General features: G+C 39.6%; 1 protein-coding gene across 2 annotated transcripts in view; it reads left to right on the top strand.

Moving 5' to 3' along the window:
• The window catches only part of naa35 (N-alpha-acetyltransferase 35, NatC auxiliary subunit), a 78,135-nt gene that overhangs the window by 2,882 nt on the left and 58,462 nt on the right, over nt 1-16,791 (top strand). For both annotated transcript variants that reach the window (XM_043713167.2, XM_043713161.2), the window contains exons 3-6: nt 9,508-9,541; nt 9,821-9,935; nt 12,803-12,877; nt 14,926-15,093. In XM_043713167.2, coding sequence (XP_043569102.1) covers nt 9,508-9,541; nt 9,821-9,935; nt 12,803-12,877; nt 14,926-15,093 — 392 coding nt within the window. The remainder of the gene's footprint in view (nt 1-9,507; nt 9,542-9,820; nt 9,936-12,802; nt 12,878-14,925; nt 15,094-16,791) is intronic.

Here is a 16,791-nt window from a genome sequence, read left to right as displayed (position 1 = left end):
TATGTCTTTGCCTGTTCTTTTTATCATCCAAAAACTTATTTTTTGGGTGTCTTTGGAATGTGAGCATCACTAACAAGATGAACAGTAATTAGTCATTCCTAATAGTCCTCAAAGTGATGGTGAACCACACTGCCTTTTACCTCTACAATCTGTAAATACGCCAAACTGTTTCAGATTTTGACCTAACAACAATTAAGGAATCGCAATAGTTCCATATCCAAATGATTTGCAACTTGGGGAGAAAGTTGCAGCGATAATGTTCCCGAACGTTTGTTGTCCTTGTCCTTCAAATTGGTTGATAACAGTGGATGCATATCAATTCAAAGATATGCCTACTCAGGATTGTGGCTATCTGCCATGGCTGGAAGTAACTGATAAGTGATAAGTCATAATGCACACATCTTTGGACATCTGGAGCAGAACATGCCATGAGATAGTGGGATCTAGGGTGCAAGATTTGCTTCTTTTCTTTCCTTCTCTGCTGCTGCTGTGTTTCCATCAATTATGTGTTTACATCAAAGCATGATGAAGTTTGATAGACAAGTTTTTGCAGTTTTAAATGTTTGGCAGCAAACTCCTTCCAGTCATTAATATCAATGGTGCAGCACTTAAGAGAGAGCTTCAGAATGTCATTGAAGTGTTTCCCTTGTGTTCCCCTGTAATGATGGCTATTTGAGAGTCAGATCTGTAACTGAAGCACTGTTATCTTGAAGGCTATGGATCAGTTGGGTAAAAGTGTTCAGCTGATGCAAACATGATGAGCTGAATGGCCTCTTTCTGTGCTGTAATTTTTTTTATAGTTCTGGAATACAATGAATAGATATTTATCAGCCATCTGGGCATCTGCCCCATCCATCATAGTTGTAGGAGTTCCTCAAGGTAGTATCCCAGCCCTAATCATCTTCAGCTCATTCGTCAATTCTCTCCATTGTAAGGATGAAAGTGAGTATGTTTGCTAATGAGTTCACATGGTTTCTCCATATTTATCAAGAAGTGGACACAGAGTCATAGTCATAGTCATAGAGATGTACAGCATGGAACAGACCCTTCGGTCCAATCCGTCCATGCCGACCAGATATCCCAACCCAATCTAGTCCCACCTGCCGGCACCCGGCCCATATCCCTCCGAACTCTTCCTATTCATATACCCATCCAAATGACTCTTAAATATTGCAATTGTACCAGCCTCCACCACATCTTCTGGCAGCTCATTCCATACATGTACCACCCTCTAAGTGAAAAAGTTGCCCCTTAGGTCTCTTTTATATCTTTCCCCTCTCAGCCTAGACCTATGCCCTCTAGTTCTGGACTCCCCGACCCCAGGGAAAAGACTGTCTATTTATCCTATCCATGCCCCTCATAATTTTGTAAACCTCTATAAGGTCACCCCTCAGCCTCCGACGCTCCAGGGAAAACAGCTCCAGCTTTTTCAGCCTCTCCCTGTAGCTCAAATCCTCCAACCCTGGCAACATCCTTGTAAATCTTTTCTGAACCCTTTCAAGTTTCACAACATCTACTTGTGTGGTGTGCATGGCCATATAGTTGTTAGAAAAACACATCAGAGTCTAGTGATTCTGTGGCATGTAACCCACCTCCTATCTCTCAAAACCTGTCCACTGTCGACAAAGCACAAATCAGGAGTGATGTGGAATACTCACCACTTGCCTAGATGGATGCAGCTCTAACAACACTCAAGAAGCTTGACACCATTGAGGAGAATGCAGCTTGCTTGATTGCCACCCCATCCACCACCACCTTAAATATTCACAGCCTTCACCAGCACACAGTAGTAGCAATATATATCATTGACAAGATGTGCTGCAGTACCTCACCAAGGTTCCTTTAGCAGCACCTTACGGATGCACCATCTCTCACCTAGGAGAAATAAAGATTAGTAATATAGGTCCCCTTTCATTCAGAAGCAGGTGAAATTTTCATCAAGAAACAAGGAAATAGCAGAAAAACTGAATACGTAATTTAGTTTTGTCTTCACAAAAGATGGTATACTTAACCTTCTGAAATGTTAGGGAACGAAGTGTCAAGTAAGAGGGCAGAATTGCAGGAAATCAGTATTAATAAGAAAATGATGCTGGGGAGATTAATGGGTTAAAGGAAGACAAATCACAAATGGAGTTAAAGGCTGATAATCTCCATCCAGAGTACTAAAGAAAGTGACCCTGGAACCATTGGATGCATTGGTGGCCATATTCCAAAATTCTATAGATGATGGAATAGTTCCTACAGATTGAAGGAAAGTAAATGTAATTCAAAAAAATGAGAGAATAATAAAGAATTACAGATCGGTTAGCCTAACATTAGTTACAGGGAAAATGCTAGTCTTTTCTAAAAGACATGATAAGTTGCATTTGGAAAGCATTAAAGGGATTGGACAAAGCCAACATAGATTTACAAAAGGTGAATCATGTTTAACAAGTCAACTAGAGATTTTGAGGAAGTAACAAGTAGAAAAGATAAAGTAAAGACCAGTGAATGTCATAGAGTCAGATGTGGGTGAAATTATAATCAATGAAAAAGGCAACAGCAGAAGAACTGAATGTATAACTTAGTTTTGTCTTCACAAAAGATGGTACACGTAACCTCCCTGTACAGCATGGAAGCAGAGCCTTCAGTCCAACTCATCCATGCCAACCAAATATCTTAAAAGAATCTCGTCCCATTTGCCAGCATTTGGCCCATATCATTCTAAACCCTTCCTATTCCTATACCAATCCTGATGCCTTTTAAATGTTGTAATTATATCAGACTCCAAAACTTCCTCTGGCAGCTCATTCCATACATGCACATGTGAAAAAGTTGTCCCTTAGGTCCCCTCTAAATCTTTCCCCTCTCCATTTAAGCCTATGTCCTCTAATTTTGGACTCCATTACCCCTGGGGACCTTGGCTAATCACCCTATCCATACCCTTCACGATTTTATAAACCTCTATAAGGTCACCCCTCAGCCTCCGATGCTCCAGGGAAAACAGCCCCAGCTTTTTCAGCCTCTCCCCATAGCTCAACCCCCCCCCCCCCCCCCCCCCCCCCAAACCTGACAACATCCTTGTAAATCTTTTCTAAACCCTTTCAAGTTTCACAACATCCTTCCTATAGCAGGCAGACCAGACTTTGGTTAGCCCATTTTTTGGCATACTGTATCAATGTCCTGTACAGCTGTAATACAACCTTCCAACTCATAGTCAATGCACTGACCAATAAAGGAAAGCATACCAAATGCCGCCTTCACTATCCTGATTACCTGCAATTCCACCAGGAGCTATGAACTCATTAAGTGTATACGTCCTGCCCTGATTTGCCTTTCCAAAATGCAGCACTGCACATTTCTCTATATTAAACTCTAACATCCCCTCCTTGGCCCATTTGATGAGGTCCCATTGTACTGTGAGGTAACCTCCTTGGCTATCCACAACACCTCCAATTTTGGTGTCATTTGCAAACTTACTAACCATACCACCTCTGTTAACATCCAAATCATTAACATAAATGACAAAAAGCAGTGGACCCAGCACCACTCGTTGGGGCACACTGCTGGTCACAGGCCTCCAGTCTGAAAATCAACCCTCCATCACGACCCCCTGTCTTCTACCTTTGAGCGAGTTCTCTATCAAAATGGCTAGTTCTCCCTGTGTTCCATGTGATCTAACCTTGCCAACCAGTCTACCATGCCGAATCTTGTCAAACATCTTACTGATGTCAAGATAGATCACGTCCACCTCTCTGCGTTCATCAATCCAACAAAGTTACAAATCACACAACACCAGGTTATAGTCCAATAGGTTTAATTGGAAGCACTAGCTTTCGGAGTCCCGCTCCTTCATCAAGTGGTTGTGGCGGCGCTCTGAAAGCTAGTGCTTCCAATTAAACCTGGTGTTGTGTGATTTGTAGCTTTGTACGCCCCAGTCCAACATCGGCATCTCCAATTCATCAATCCTGTTTGCTTCGTCTTCAAAAAACTCAACCAAGTTAGTAAGACAAGATTTCCTATGCACAAAACTATGATGATTATCCCTAATCAGTGCTTACCTTTCCAAATACATGTAAATCCTGGTTTGTAAATGCGTGTCCTTCAGGATCCCCTCCAACAACTTGCCCACCACTGATGTTAGGCTCATTGGTCTATAGTTACCACCTTTCTTAAATAGTGGCATTATGTTAGCCAACCTCCATACTTCAGGACCTTCATCTGTGGCTATTGATGATGCAAATATCTCAGCAAGGGACCCAGCAATCACTTCCCTAGCTTCCCACAGGGTTTTAGGGTACACCTGATTAGTCCTGGGGATTTAGCCACCTTTATGCATTTCAAGACATCCAGCACTACCACGTCTGTAATATGGACATTTTTCAATATGTCACTATTTATTTCCTCAAGTTCCCTGGCCTCTATATCCTTCTCCACAGTAAACATTGATGCTAAATACTCATTCTGTATCTCCCCAGTCTCCTGCAGTTCCACACGAAGGCAGACTTGCCGATCTTTAAGAGGCTCTGTTCTCTCCCTAGTTAATCTTTTGTCCTTAATGAATTTGTAGAATCCCTTTGGATTCTCCTTAACCTTATTTGGGAAAGCAGTCTCATGTCCCCTTTTTGCTCTCCTGATTTTCATTTTAATTATACTCCCACTGTCTTTATATTCTTCCAGGGATTCACTTGATCCCTGCTGTATATGCCTGACATATGCTTCCATCTTTTTCTTAACCAAAACCTCAATTTCTCAAGCCATCCAGCATTCCCTACACCTACCAGCCTTGTCCTTCGCCCTAACAGGAACCTAGTGTTTCTGGACTCTAGTTATCTCATTTTTGAAGGCTTTCCACTTTACAGCCACCCTTTTACCTGTAAATATTCACTCCAAGTCAACATTTGAACGTTCTTGCCTCAGACCATGAAAGTTGGCCTACCTCTAGTTTAGAACTTTAAATTATAGATCCAATCTGTTCTTTTCCTTCACTCAGTGGCCCCAAAGTGTGCCTCACTGATACCTCAGCTACCTGCCCTGCCTTATTCCCCAAGAGTAGGTCAAGTTTTGCTCCTTTTCTAGTAGTTACATCCACATACTGAATCGGAAAACTTTCTTGTACACACTTAACAAATTCCTCTCCATCCAAGCCATTCACAATATGGAAGTCCCAGTGTATGTTTAGAAAGTTAAAATCCCTTGCCATTTCCACCCTATTATTCTTACAGATAACTGAGTTCTCCTTTTAAATTTGCTTCTCAATTTCCTACTGACTACTAGTGGACACTATAGTCCAATCCCAATAAGGTGATCGTCCCTTTCATATTTCTGCGTTCCACCCAAATACCTTCATAGGACGTACACCCAAGAATATCCTCCCTAAGTGCAGCATAATGTTGTCCTTAATCAAAAATGCCACAGCTCTTCGTCTACCCACAAGAGATTCTAATGATCCAAAAACCCTTCTCCCCTGCACCAGGTCCTCAGCCATGCATTCATCTGCTGTAACCTCCTACTCCTACTCTCACTAGCTTGTGGTGCCAGGAGTAATCCAGGCATTATTACCATGAGGACTTTTTTTTTTAACAGAGGGTGATACAAATATGGAATGAGCTGCCTGCAGAAGTGTTTGAGGTGGATACGTTAAACACATTTAAAAGGCATTTGGACAAATACATGGATAGGAAAGGTTTAGAAGGATCTGGCGAAAGTGAGGACTGCAGATGCTGCAGATTGGAGTCAAGAGTGTAGTGCTGAAAAAGCACAGCAGGTCAGGCAGCATCCAAGGAACAGGAGAATCGACATTTCGGGCAAAAGCCCTTCATCAGGAATGAGGCTGGGAGCCTCTGAGTGGTGAGATAAATGGAAGGCAGGTGAGGCTATTGGGGAAGGTAGTTGAGAGTGCGATAAGTACATGAAGGTGTGGATAATGGTGATAAGTTGGAGAGGAGGGTGGAGCAGGTAGGTGGAAGGAAGATGAACAGGTAGGACAGGTCATGAGGGTGGTGCCAAGTTGGAAGGTTGGAACTGGGATAAGGTAGGGGGAAGAAAAATGAAGAAACTGGTGAAGTCCACATTGCCATGTGGTTGGAGATGGCAAGGTGAAAGATGAGGCGTTCTTTCTCCAGGTGTTGGGTGGTTAGGGAGTCGCGATGATAGAGCCTAGGACCTGCATGTCCTTGGCGGAAGTGGGAGGGCGAGTTGAAGTGTTCAGCCACGGGTAGTGAGGTTGGTTGGTGCGGGTATCCCAGAAATGTTCTCTGAAGCGCTCTGTGAGTAGGCGATGTAGGAGATCACATCAGGAGCAACAGATACAGCAAATGACATGTGGAGGTGCAGGTAAAACTTTGATGAATGTGGAAGGCTACTTTGAGGCCTTGGCTAGAGGTGAGGGGGGAGATGTGGGCACAGGTTTTGCAATTCCTGCGGTGGCAGGGGAAGGTGCGGGGAGGGGCGGGTGGGTTGGTGGGGGTCGTGGGCTTGACAAGGGAGTCGCAGAGGGAAAGTAGATAGGGGTGGGAGGGAAATATATCTCTGGTGGGGTCAGTTTGTAGGTGCGAAAATGGCAGAGGATGATGCAGTGTATACGGAGGTTGGTGGGTCAAGACCGGGGGGGGGTTCTGTCCTTGTTGCAGTTGGAGGGGTGGGTTCAAGGGCGGAGGTGCAGGAAGTGGATGAGATGTGCTGGAAGGTAACATCAACCACGTGGGAGGAAATTGTGCCCTTTAAAGAAGGAGGCCATTTGGTGTGTACTGTGGTGGAACTGGTCCTTTTGGGAGCAGATGTGGCAGAGGCGGAGGAATTGGGAATAAGGGATAGCATTTTTACAGGAGGCAGGGTGAGAGGAGGTGTAGTCCAGGTAGCTGTGGGAGTCGGTAGGTTTGTAGAAGATGTCTGTGTTGAGTTGGTGATCGTTGATGGAGAGATCCAGGAAGGGGAGAGAGGTGTCCGAGATGGTTCAGGTGAAGTAGAGGTCGAGGTGAAATGTGTTGTTGAAGTTGATGAACTGTTCATCCACCATGGGGAGCACGAGGTGATGCTAATACAGTCATCAATATAGTGGAAGAAAAGGTGAGGAATGGTGCTGGTGTAACTACGGAAGAATAACTGTTCCATGCAACCAACAAAGATACAGGTATAGCTGGGGCCCATGTAGCTGCTCATGGCTCCCCATTTCGTCTGCAGGAAGTGGGAGGATTCAAAGGAGAAATTGTGGGTGAGGACCACTTCGGCCAAACGAATAAGAGTGTCAATGGTGGGGACGTTGAAGAGGAAGAAACTGGAGGGGTGTTGGAGGGTGAAAGGTTGGCGAGGGGTGGAGGGTTCATGGGAGTCTTGGTAGCAGAAGTAAGCCCGGAGGCAGCAGAAGTATTCGGTGTCACAACACACATTGAGTTCATTGATCTGGGAGCGAAGGGTGATGAAAGGAAGGCCTTTGTTGAGGACTGATCATTCATCCTCAGTGAGGGGGAGGTCTAGGGCAATGGTGAAAATTCGTCAGGGCTGAGAGCTGGGACCTGGTGTAGGGTTGGAGCTGGGAGTGGGGGTGGAGACTGTAACTGGAGTGGTAGTCGAGGGAGCGGGGGTGACATCATTTCTGGAAATGACACTTACCTGGGGAGGGTGCGGAGGTGGTGTCTGTGGGATCCACAGGAGGGCATGTCATAGACAATTCTGTCGGCGGTGCTGAGGTGAGTGGCATCAGTGGGGGCCGAAGTGGTTCTGACAGTGGCAGCTGGGATATGGGCCAAATGCAGGGAAATGGGGTTAACATGGATGGACATGTTGGTTGGCATGGACCAGTTTGGACCAAAGGACCTGTCTCCGTGCTGTAGGACTGACTCTATGACCTATGTTTTAAATTTCTGCCCAATCTCCTATGTTCTCTCCTCAAAACCTCACAGCTTTCTTTCCCTATGTCATTAGTTCCAATGTGTGCATGATCTCCTGCTGGTCACGCTTCCCTTTGAGAATATTCTGCATCCTCTCCAAGATATACTTGATCCTTACACCAGGGAAGCAACACATCAGTCTGTCTCTTTGTCGGCCTTAGAAACGTCTGTCTGTGCCTCTGACTAGAGAGTGCCCTATCACAATTGATCACCTGGAACCTGACGTAACCCTCCTTATATTAGAGCCAGTCTTGGTACCAGAAACCTGGCTGTCAGTGCTACATTCCTCTGAGAGTCCCACCTCCTGCATTTTTCAAAACAGCTTACTTGTTTGAGATGGGGATAGCCACAGGAGACACCTGCACTACCTGCCAACTTTTCCTGGAGGTCACCCATCTACCTGATTATATCTGATGTTTTTCTACCTTCTCACAACTGCCATCCATCACGCCCCTAAGCTCCTGTAACTTCCTGATCGCTCCATGCAATCCTATAGAATTCACCACCAAATATATTTCCTACAGACATAGTCATCAGTAACATTGAAATTCTCCCTAATCTCCCACATCCAACAGGAAGAGCACTTCACTCTACTAAAGGCTATCTTTGCACCTTCACAATTTACAAACCCAGAAAATAGGACAGTCTTACTGCTTTAAAAACACTGCTGTAGGATAGCTTAGTACCAATGTTTTATATTTTTTAAAGTTTAGTCAAGAAATAAATTTCAACATAACATTTAATCAAAAAAGAACCCACTCTTCTCACTGTTGTAGATTTACAAAAAAAGCAGTATGGTTCCACTTTTTAAGAAAAAAAGCCACTTGGCTGTTCCCCTGCTTTGAGCTCCCCACATAGGTTTCTCCAAGGTCAGCTGTGAGTTTCACTTTATTTTTCTTAGAACCAACTCCAATTTCCAGAGATATTTGAAACTAAACAGCAGAAGCAGTCAGCTGTGAAGGTTCACTGCATGATCAGACAGCTGTACAGGTTTGAGAGCATGATGCTGGAAAAGCACAGCAGGTCAGGCAGCATCCGAGGAGCAGGAGAATCAATGTTTCGAACAGAAGCCTTTCATCAGGAAGGAGGCTTGTGAGTCAGGGACTGAGAGATATCTCTTATGAGAGATATCTATGTTTAGGTTTCAAGTACAAAGGATTTAATGTTTGAAGTTAAACTGTTCATCTTTATTGAATCTGCAATTCACTCTCCCCAAGGTCTCGAGTAGAATTGTCCAGCAATATTCTTGTAACAAGTGTATATTTCCTTGAGTATGCTTTCGTGCTACAAGCTTGTTGTTAGGAATGTTAACATTGTATATTGTAACTCTGGTGTTCAAAATTGTGCTGATACTGATGTAGACTGAGAAAACATCCAACAGGACATCTCATACTGCTTTATTCTAGTAACATGACAGACACACCCTGATTGTGGTTATCATAGTGGTGATACTGATGCAAAGTAAAAAGAGTCTGCATGTTCACTCCAGTAAATGTTGCAAAATAAAATTTCAGATTTTGAATAGTTGAAGTTATATTTGTAATAACAAGAGAATTCTTACATTTTACGTTTACACTTTACATCTTATAGTGAACTACTTCAGCAAAAATATTAATTTAATCTATTTGTATTATTTTAGAACTTAAATTGGGTGAACTACTACATGACAAACTGTAAGTATGGCAATATTTTTTAATTCAGTAGTAACAATTTATTTTAGTTACAGTTAATCTTACATAATAGAGTGGAAGGAGCGGGGAGCAACCTTCTTTACTTCCCAACAAATGCAATTGCATTATTAAATTAATTTCACTGATTAAGCTGCTTTTGAAATTATTTAAAATCTATTTCATTGGTGATCTTTCTAATACATTAAAGTTTACAACATAATTTGTTGACAGCAAATGGTATGAAAATTGTAATTCAGGATGCATTTGAAATGTTTTCTTCAGTTTTGGCCTATTTGAAGCCATGTCAGCAATTGAGATGATGGATCCAAAGATGGATGCAGGAATGATTGGAAACCAGGTTAATCGTAAGGTACTCAACCTGGAACAAGCGATCAAGGTTTGGCACTCTATTTCAAAACTAGACTTTTGCGACTGCGTTAATGTAATTCTCAAACTTGGTACTTGCTGTTATCTCAGCAAAGTGCACTTTCTGTCCCCACCCCCAAATTTTTACCTCCCAGCATTCAAAAAAAAATTGGTGAATATTTCTTATTCATAACAAGTTGTGGCTGTTTCACAAAATCTGGTTGTTTATCTGAATGAAAAGAAACGTACATTTGAAATTCGAGTAATTATGTGATTTTTAATCTAGCAGTTACCCATGGGCCAGAACATTAGATTTGTTGAAGGACAGGAAATAGTTGCACAACAGAGGAAAGGTTCAGGGATCAAGTATTTTTATATTATAAGGTATTAAAGTGAGAAGTTTCATTAGTTTGCATTTTTGGATTGTGCACTTATAATTTAGGGTAAAATGTAAGAATAAAAGGAGTAATGTGTCCTAGTCCAAATTCTAACTGGAAGCAAGTCTGGGTGGCTTAATTAATAAATACTTTAAGGGGGAGCCTAGCTTGTTTTCCTACAATGAAGGTGCAAGATGTTTAAATTTCTAGACTATGATGAAAGAAGATATAATGACAATAGCCAGACAGACCAAGAGTAAATACGGGCAGCAAGTCTTTGTAACAGTGCTTTCTGTGTTTAAACCCACTTTAACCCATTTTGAGGCTTGAAATTGGCATTGCCTAATCTGTGAGAACTGTAGGATGGGATTTAAAGGGGTCATGCAACTGTTAACACTTTGTTTGAGCTCCACAGCAGCTTTTGCTTTGGAGCGCGTGACACCATCTTAACCCAAAATCTGAGAAGCCCTACTTCATAGAGTAGGAGTGCAGGTTGGAACCAGAATCCATAAGTATTTTAAACTAAACTGTAAGATTTGCCTAGCTTGAGCCAAAGGGAGGATTTCCATGAAAGGCCCTCACTGAAATATAGTCTTCATATTAAAGATTGCCAGGCTAGTAAAGAAAAAGAACAGAAGTAAATTCACAAGAGCTAAGAATTCCTGACTGGTTCCAGGAGAATAAAGTGTCCACTTGATTGACAAAAGTAAAATATAACCATAGCTGGAGATTTTTGTCCATTTGAAATATTAAATGGAGTATCAAGTGTCTATTGAAATAATGTTGAGTGAATGGTTTACTTTCTTTATTATGGTAAAAATCTTAAAACCTGAAACATTGTCAGCTCTACAGCTGTTCATTCAAAGTTTTTAATTTTTCAAACCGACAGGTCACTATGGAATTATTATCATTGGAATGGAAAAGTTTAACTTTCCAAGTTTTGTTTTATTGTAAAGTTTGAATTCTGTTAACATTGAAGTGTATTTCTTTATGATACTTTACAAAAAGCGAAACGAATAAAAGTTAATTTGCTAATTTGTTGTTGACAATTCCGGTGTAAAGAAACATAGGTAAGGTGAGAATAGAATCTGATATTACATTTCATATAGTATCATTATTACAGGTTTCACATTCATTACAGGTTTCATTGTCAATCCTAGTTGCCTTGAGTTTAGTATAATGGGGTGACTTTCAAGGTTGCTTCAGAGGAACTGTGAATCAGCCATGTTGATATGATGTGTTCACATTGTTGGCTAAACAGGATAAGGATGGCTGGCTTTCTTTCCTAAATGACATTAATGATCTATGAAGTTTTAATGAAAGTCCCAAAAGGCTACATGGTAATTTATTTACTGTTGCAACTTTTTTTAATTGTCAGAGTTTTTTCCAACCAAATTCAAATTCTTAACCTGCTGTGGTGCTAATTTATTTCACTTCTTTTGAATTAGTTGTCCATATCTCTGAATTGCCCACTATACTGTCTTTACCTAATGTATGCAAGAATCTTTTTTTTAAATTGCCTTTGGAGAGTAGTGATTTGATGATACTCACAAATTTTGCAGAAAGCAGTGTTAAATCTGATGAACAACACAGATAATTGATGCTCTTACATTAGTCTAGAGGTACTCCAACCGGTTACAGCCTTTCCTGTTTAGAATTTTAGCAAAAGCTTCTATATCTCAAACCTACTTCCAGATGCAAACTTGCCCAGTTTCAAAGACAGTTGAAATGTGGGCAGACAACTAAATTACTGATAGGATTTGCATTATAAGAGGTTGAAAGAGGTATACATTCTCATTATATTTAATTATACTAGGTTAGAATCTAACTTGCTGAGATGAGCATTTAAAGTTGAGTGCTTTGACACCAAATTCTTGGATACAGGTGTCTCGCTGATAAACCTCTTCAATCAAACAGAACACGAAAGAACTTGCCTCCAATCACACTCGCACCACAATCAGTTCTGCAGTTTAGCCACTACCAATGTACATCTGGTTTGTTTGTCCCTCCTAATACTGGTCCTCCAAGACTTGCCTGTTCCTACAACCTACACTAATTGCCTGACTGCAAGTTGTAGTCCTAACCAATTCAATCTGGCTGACCTCTAGGCAGCAGCAAATCAGTGACACTAATTTTAAAATCTCACATTATAGATTTCCCACACCTTTCTGACTACCTGCCTCGTGGAGGTCAAGTAAGTAAAATAAAAATACCCCCCTCAGGATTTTCTGTCCCTCCAACAGATTTGAAGTCTAAAGTTACTTATTCACTGTTAATAAACTCAACAGCGCTGTTATAGAATTGAGTAAATAGTGGGTGTAATTTAGACAACATTTATATGAAGCTGAATGTTGGTGAGTTCAGAAATATTTAGAATTTGGAAGTTGAAATCTGTGAGAACATCTGAAGAGCCTCAGACTAAACTAATTATAAATGGATGAGTCTAAAACTACTGCAATTTAGCGTGATATCCCTTGTAGATGTCTGTACTCCTTAATATTATATTTTTATCTTACTGAAGGATGAAGCAATTACAATCAAGGGTCTAACCTTGCCTGAACTGATAGGTATAACGGATACATGCTTCTGTTGTTTGGTAAGCTTGATATCTTTTTAGTTTCAAGACATTAAGAAATCATAGAACTTTGGAAAGTATTTGGCACATCTGTTCAATGTTTAGCCATCAGAGGCACCTACTTGAATTATCCATTTCATTTTCAAAGAAATTTACTGAGGTTTGTTTTTGAAAAATAAGATCATATTGCTCTCTGGAAATAATTTTTCTAACCTTTCGCTTAATTTTTGACATTGTTTTTATCTTAAATTTGTGTCCACTGCTTTCTTGCTGACAGTTGAAAAGTTAAGTTTAACTTTTTAATATTTATGATCTCTATTTTATCATTCTTCTAATGTTTTTGTTCTAATGGACAAAGCCTGACTTTGTGTCTTCATGACCTTAGTAAAAGACTTGTTAATCTTAGCTGCATATTTGTCAGTGTTTTCATGTCTTTCTTTTGTATTTGATACCACAAGACTTGACACTAAATCAAGTTTTTTGATTACCTTTTTATTGCCTAATTTATTTGCACTGTCATCTTTATTAAATTGAGTAATTACATACCAAGATTACTCCATTTTATAATCTGATCATTAAGGTATATTCCCAATCTTGTTATTGCAAAATGTATTAGTTTCCGATTTTCTCCATAAAACTGATTTTGCCATCTGTCATCCTGCTAACCATGTTGTCATTCAGCTTTTAGGAATTTTCCTTGTGATTTCACCAATTTAGCAATGGTAGAAAATTTAAAATTCTGTCTCCTCAATTCCCATATTTCTTTCTTTCATATGAATAATAAATAAAAGACATAATAACACAAACACAATCTCTGTGGGAATCTCTTTTTTTCAATCTGGAAGATTTCTTTTGGCACTAGCCATCTGACCTATAGCCACATGCTGCATCCATATGGTGTTATTTTTGTCAGAAGTTTTTGTTGAATTCCATTCAATGCTTTGCGTTGTTATTCAATATGTTAGCAGTCCAATAAAGAAATAATATGTTGGCTTAAAGTGAGGGAAGAAAGATCTCAGGGTTCACCTGATGTAAATCATGTTTTTTTTAAATATATGGACCAATGCTGTTATCATGATCTTCGTATTATTCTTGGTTGCTTACAGAAGCCCTCAGGGATTCTCATTTATTTTATGTCTGACTGCATTAAAACCTAAAGTTTGCCTTTCAGTTTTTAACTTCAATCAGCCAAAAGGCAAGGGACTATATTGAATAGAAGATTTCTACAAACTAGTGTGGGAATCATTTGAAAGTGAAGAAACAATAGTGAATGTGGGAGAATAGAATCATACACCAAAAGATATATAGAATTAAAAGTTGAATAATAAAGACTGACCTAGAAGTCAAGAGAGTTACTTGGAAAAAAAAGTTGATACCCATCTTGTTTGCATTTCTTTCTTGGTTTACAGTGATAACTCAATTGAATTATTTGGTTTGCTGCAAGTCTAAGATAATTTGGCTCATTTAGAAACTTCCTTTAATAAATTGAACTGGTAAAATTGAACAAAATTTCATGAAAGTTACAATTTAAGTAATCCATCCTAAATTAGATAGGTATCAAGGTTTTTATGAAACTGAAGAATCCTATTAAAAGTCTAATTAGGTAAAGTAAAGTTTAAAAACCTGTAGTGCTTTGCATTTTCAGGCATATCTTTTAAATAGCCAAACTACAAATAGATTCTCTCCGTATCCAATGACTAAGTAATAGATTTAAAGCAGTTTGTGAAAGGATTGTAAATTGCCACCACAATGGTTTGAATTATCATTCATATTTTAATAGTACTTCACTATTTTCATATTTTAAAGCAGTTGAAATCAAACTCCAAAAAGGATAAAGCTTATTTTATTATTCTGTATATATTTTGTACTTACAAATCAATTTCCTGAACTGTCTATTTGCTTACTAAATATTGAATAATTTGAATTGTTCTTATCATATAAACCAATAATTCATGCATTTGATTTTTCTTGTGTATGCAGGAAATGTTTCAAATACAAAACAGTTTTATATTGCCATAAGTAAATGTAATTTGGAATTGGAATCTTAACTCCATAGTTTCTTCTCACAGATAACATGGCTGGAAGGTCATTCTTTGGCCCAGACAGTCTTCACGTGTCTTTATGTTCATAATCCAGACTTAATTGAGGATTCTGCTATGAAAGCTTTTGCTCTGGGCATCCTAAAGATCTGTGACATTGCCAGAGAAAAAGTCAACAAAGCAGCTGTTTTTGAAGAGGTAAGTGCAAGGATTAAGCAAGACCAAAATTATGAATGGTAGATCTTTTAAAATAAGTTATTGAAAAAATGTTACTCCAGATTTGTGTCAGGATCATTTTTAATTATGTTCCAAGCAAGAGAAATTGACTTTTTATAAAGCCAAAATGTTGCAAATTTGGAAACGTTAAATAAGAGTAGAAAATACTGCAAATGCACAGCAGTTCAGATGGTATTTGTAGGGACAGAAGCCAATCTAATGTTTGATGATCTTTTATTAGAGGTGGGGCAGTAAAAGTTGGAGTAGATATTAAACTAGCAAAAGGGGGAAGGTAAAGAAATATCAAAACTTACTTTCACAATCTTGTCTCGTTCAGCAACAATCTCCAGTTGCAATTTGTTCCATGTGAATCACAGAATTGTTACACATGCATTCAAGCCATCATGGCTGCACCATTTCTATTACCTGGTGCCAATCTCCTGCCTTTTTCCCATATTCCTCACGCCATTTCTAAACAAATAATAAATCAATGCCCTCTTGAATGCCTTACTTGAACCTGTCTCCTCCATATTTCCAGGCAGTGCATTCCATACCCTAACTACTCACTGTGTGAAAAAGCTTTTTTCTGACATGACCCTTGCTTCCTTTTGTACATCCTTTAAACATATACCCCTCCATTCTTCTTTCTTTTATAAGTGGGAACAGATTCTACCTATCTACTCGCTTATGATTTTGAAAACATCTATTAAATCTCATTTCTGTCTTTTATTGTCCAAGGAGAACAATTCCAACTTTATCAATCTATCTTTGGAACTGAATTCTCTCAGTCCTGGAACCATTCTTGAAAATCACTTCTGCACTGTTGCTAATGCATTCACATCTTTCCTATAATATGGCACCCACAACTACCCACAATACCCTAGCTGCCATCCGACAAATATACTAGTTCTTAAACTGTGACCCCCTACCCCCACCCCTAGTACTGGACTTCCAGTCATTGGAAACCTCCTTCCTGCACTTAGCCATCTTGTTCTGTTCAAATTTTATAGATTTCAATGAGATCCATCCTCATTGTTCTATACATAGTCCTAATTAATCTAGTGTTTCTCAGACATCAGTCCTGCCATTCCGAGGAATCAATTGTAATGCAGTGTAAATTTCTACTTTCTTTTGGAATTCAGTGTTCTTGCATCTATTCAGATGAATACAAGTTAAAAATTTTAGCATTATTCCGATTCAGTACTATCAAGTGACGTAGGTTCCCAGTCTTCATGAGTGGGGGTGGGGTGGAGCTAGATTAAATCACTTCAAATTATATGCGAGTAGGCAGTCAGACATGTCACCATACTTCTCATTACTAAACGTCAAGTTGAAAATGCAACTCCATGTTGGGCATGTTCACATCCCATTATTTGAGGTCAGAGGTGCCTGTGATTAAATGATGCTAACATTGCAGTTGTACTTAAGGATCTAAAGTCAGTAGTTCAGCCTTTGAATGTGTGATTCAACAATCCATCCAAATCATGTCTGCACCAAAGAAAGTAGGTCGATGGTTGATTAAGGAAAAACCTTCACAAGGATTGAAAAAATGCATGTTACCCTATTTAATATTTTATGTGGTTTTATTGTCAAATTATAGGATTGGTGTTAGTGCACTGTCACTAACTGTCCAAAAATGCTGAATATCCATAAGTGAATTCCCAGTTGCATATTGGGGAG

Source organism: Chiloscyllium plagiosum, unplaced genomic scaffold (assembly GCF_037043375.1).
Source record: "Chiloscyllium plagiosum isolate Xiang-an unplaced genomic scaffold, Cpla_swu_hap1 HiC_scaffold_2, whole genome shotgun sequence".
NCBI classification, from domain to species: Eukaryota; Metazoa; Chordata; class Chondrichthyes; order Orectolobiformes; family Hemiscylliidae; genus Chiloscyllium; species Chiloscyllium plagiosum.
This window is presented reverse-complemented; position numbering and strand designations above follow the sequence as displayed.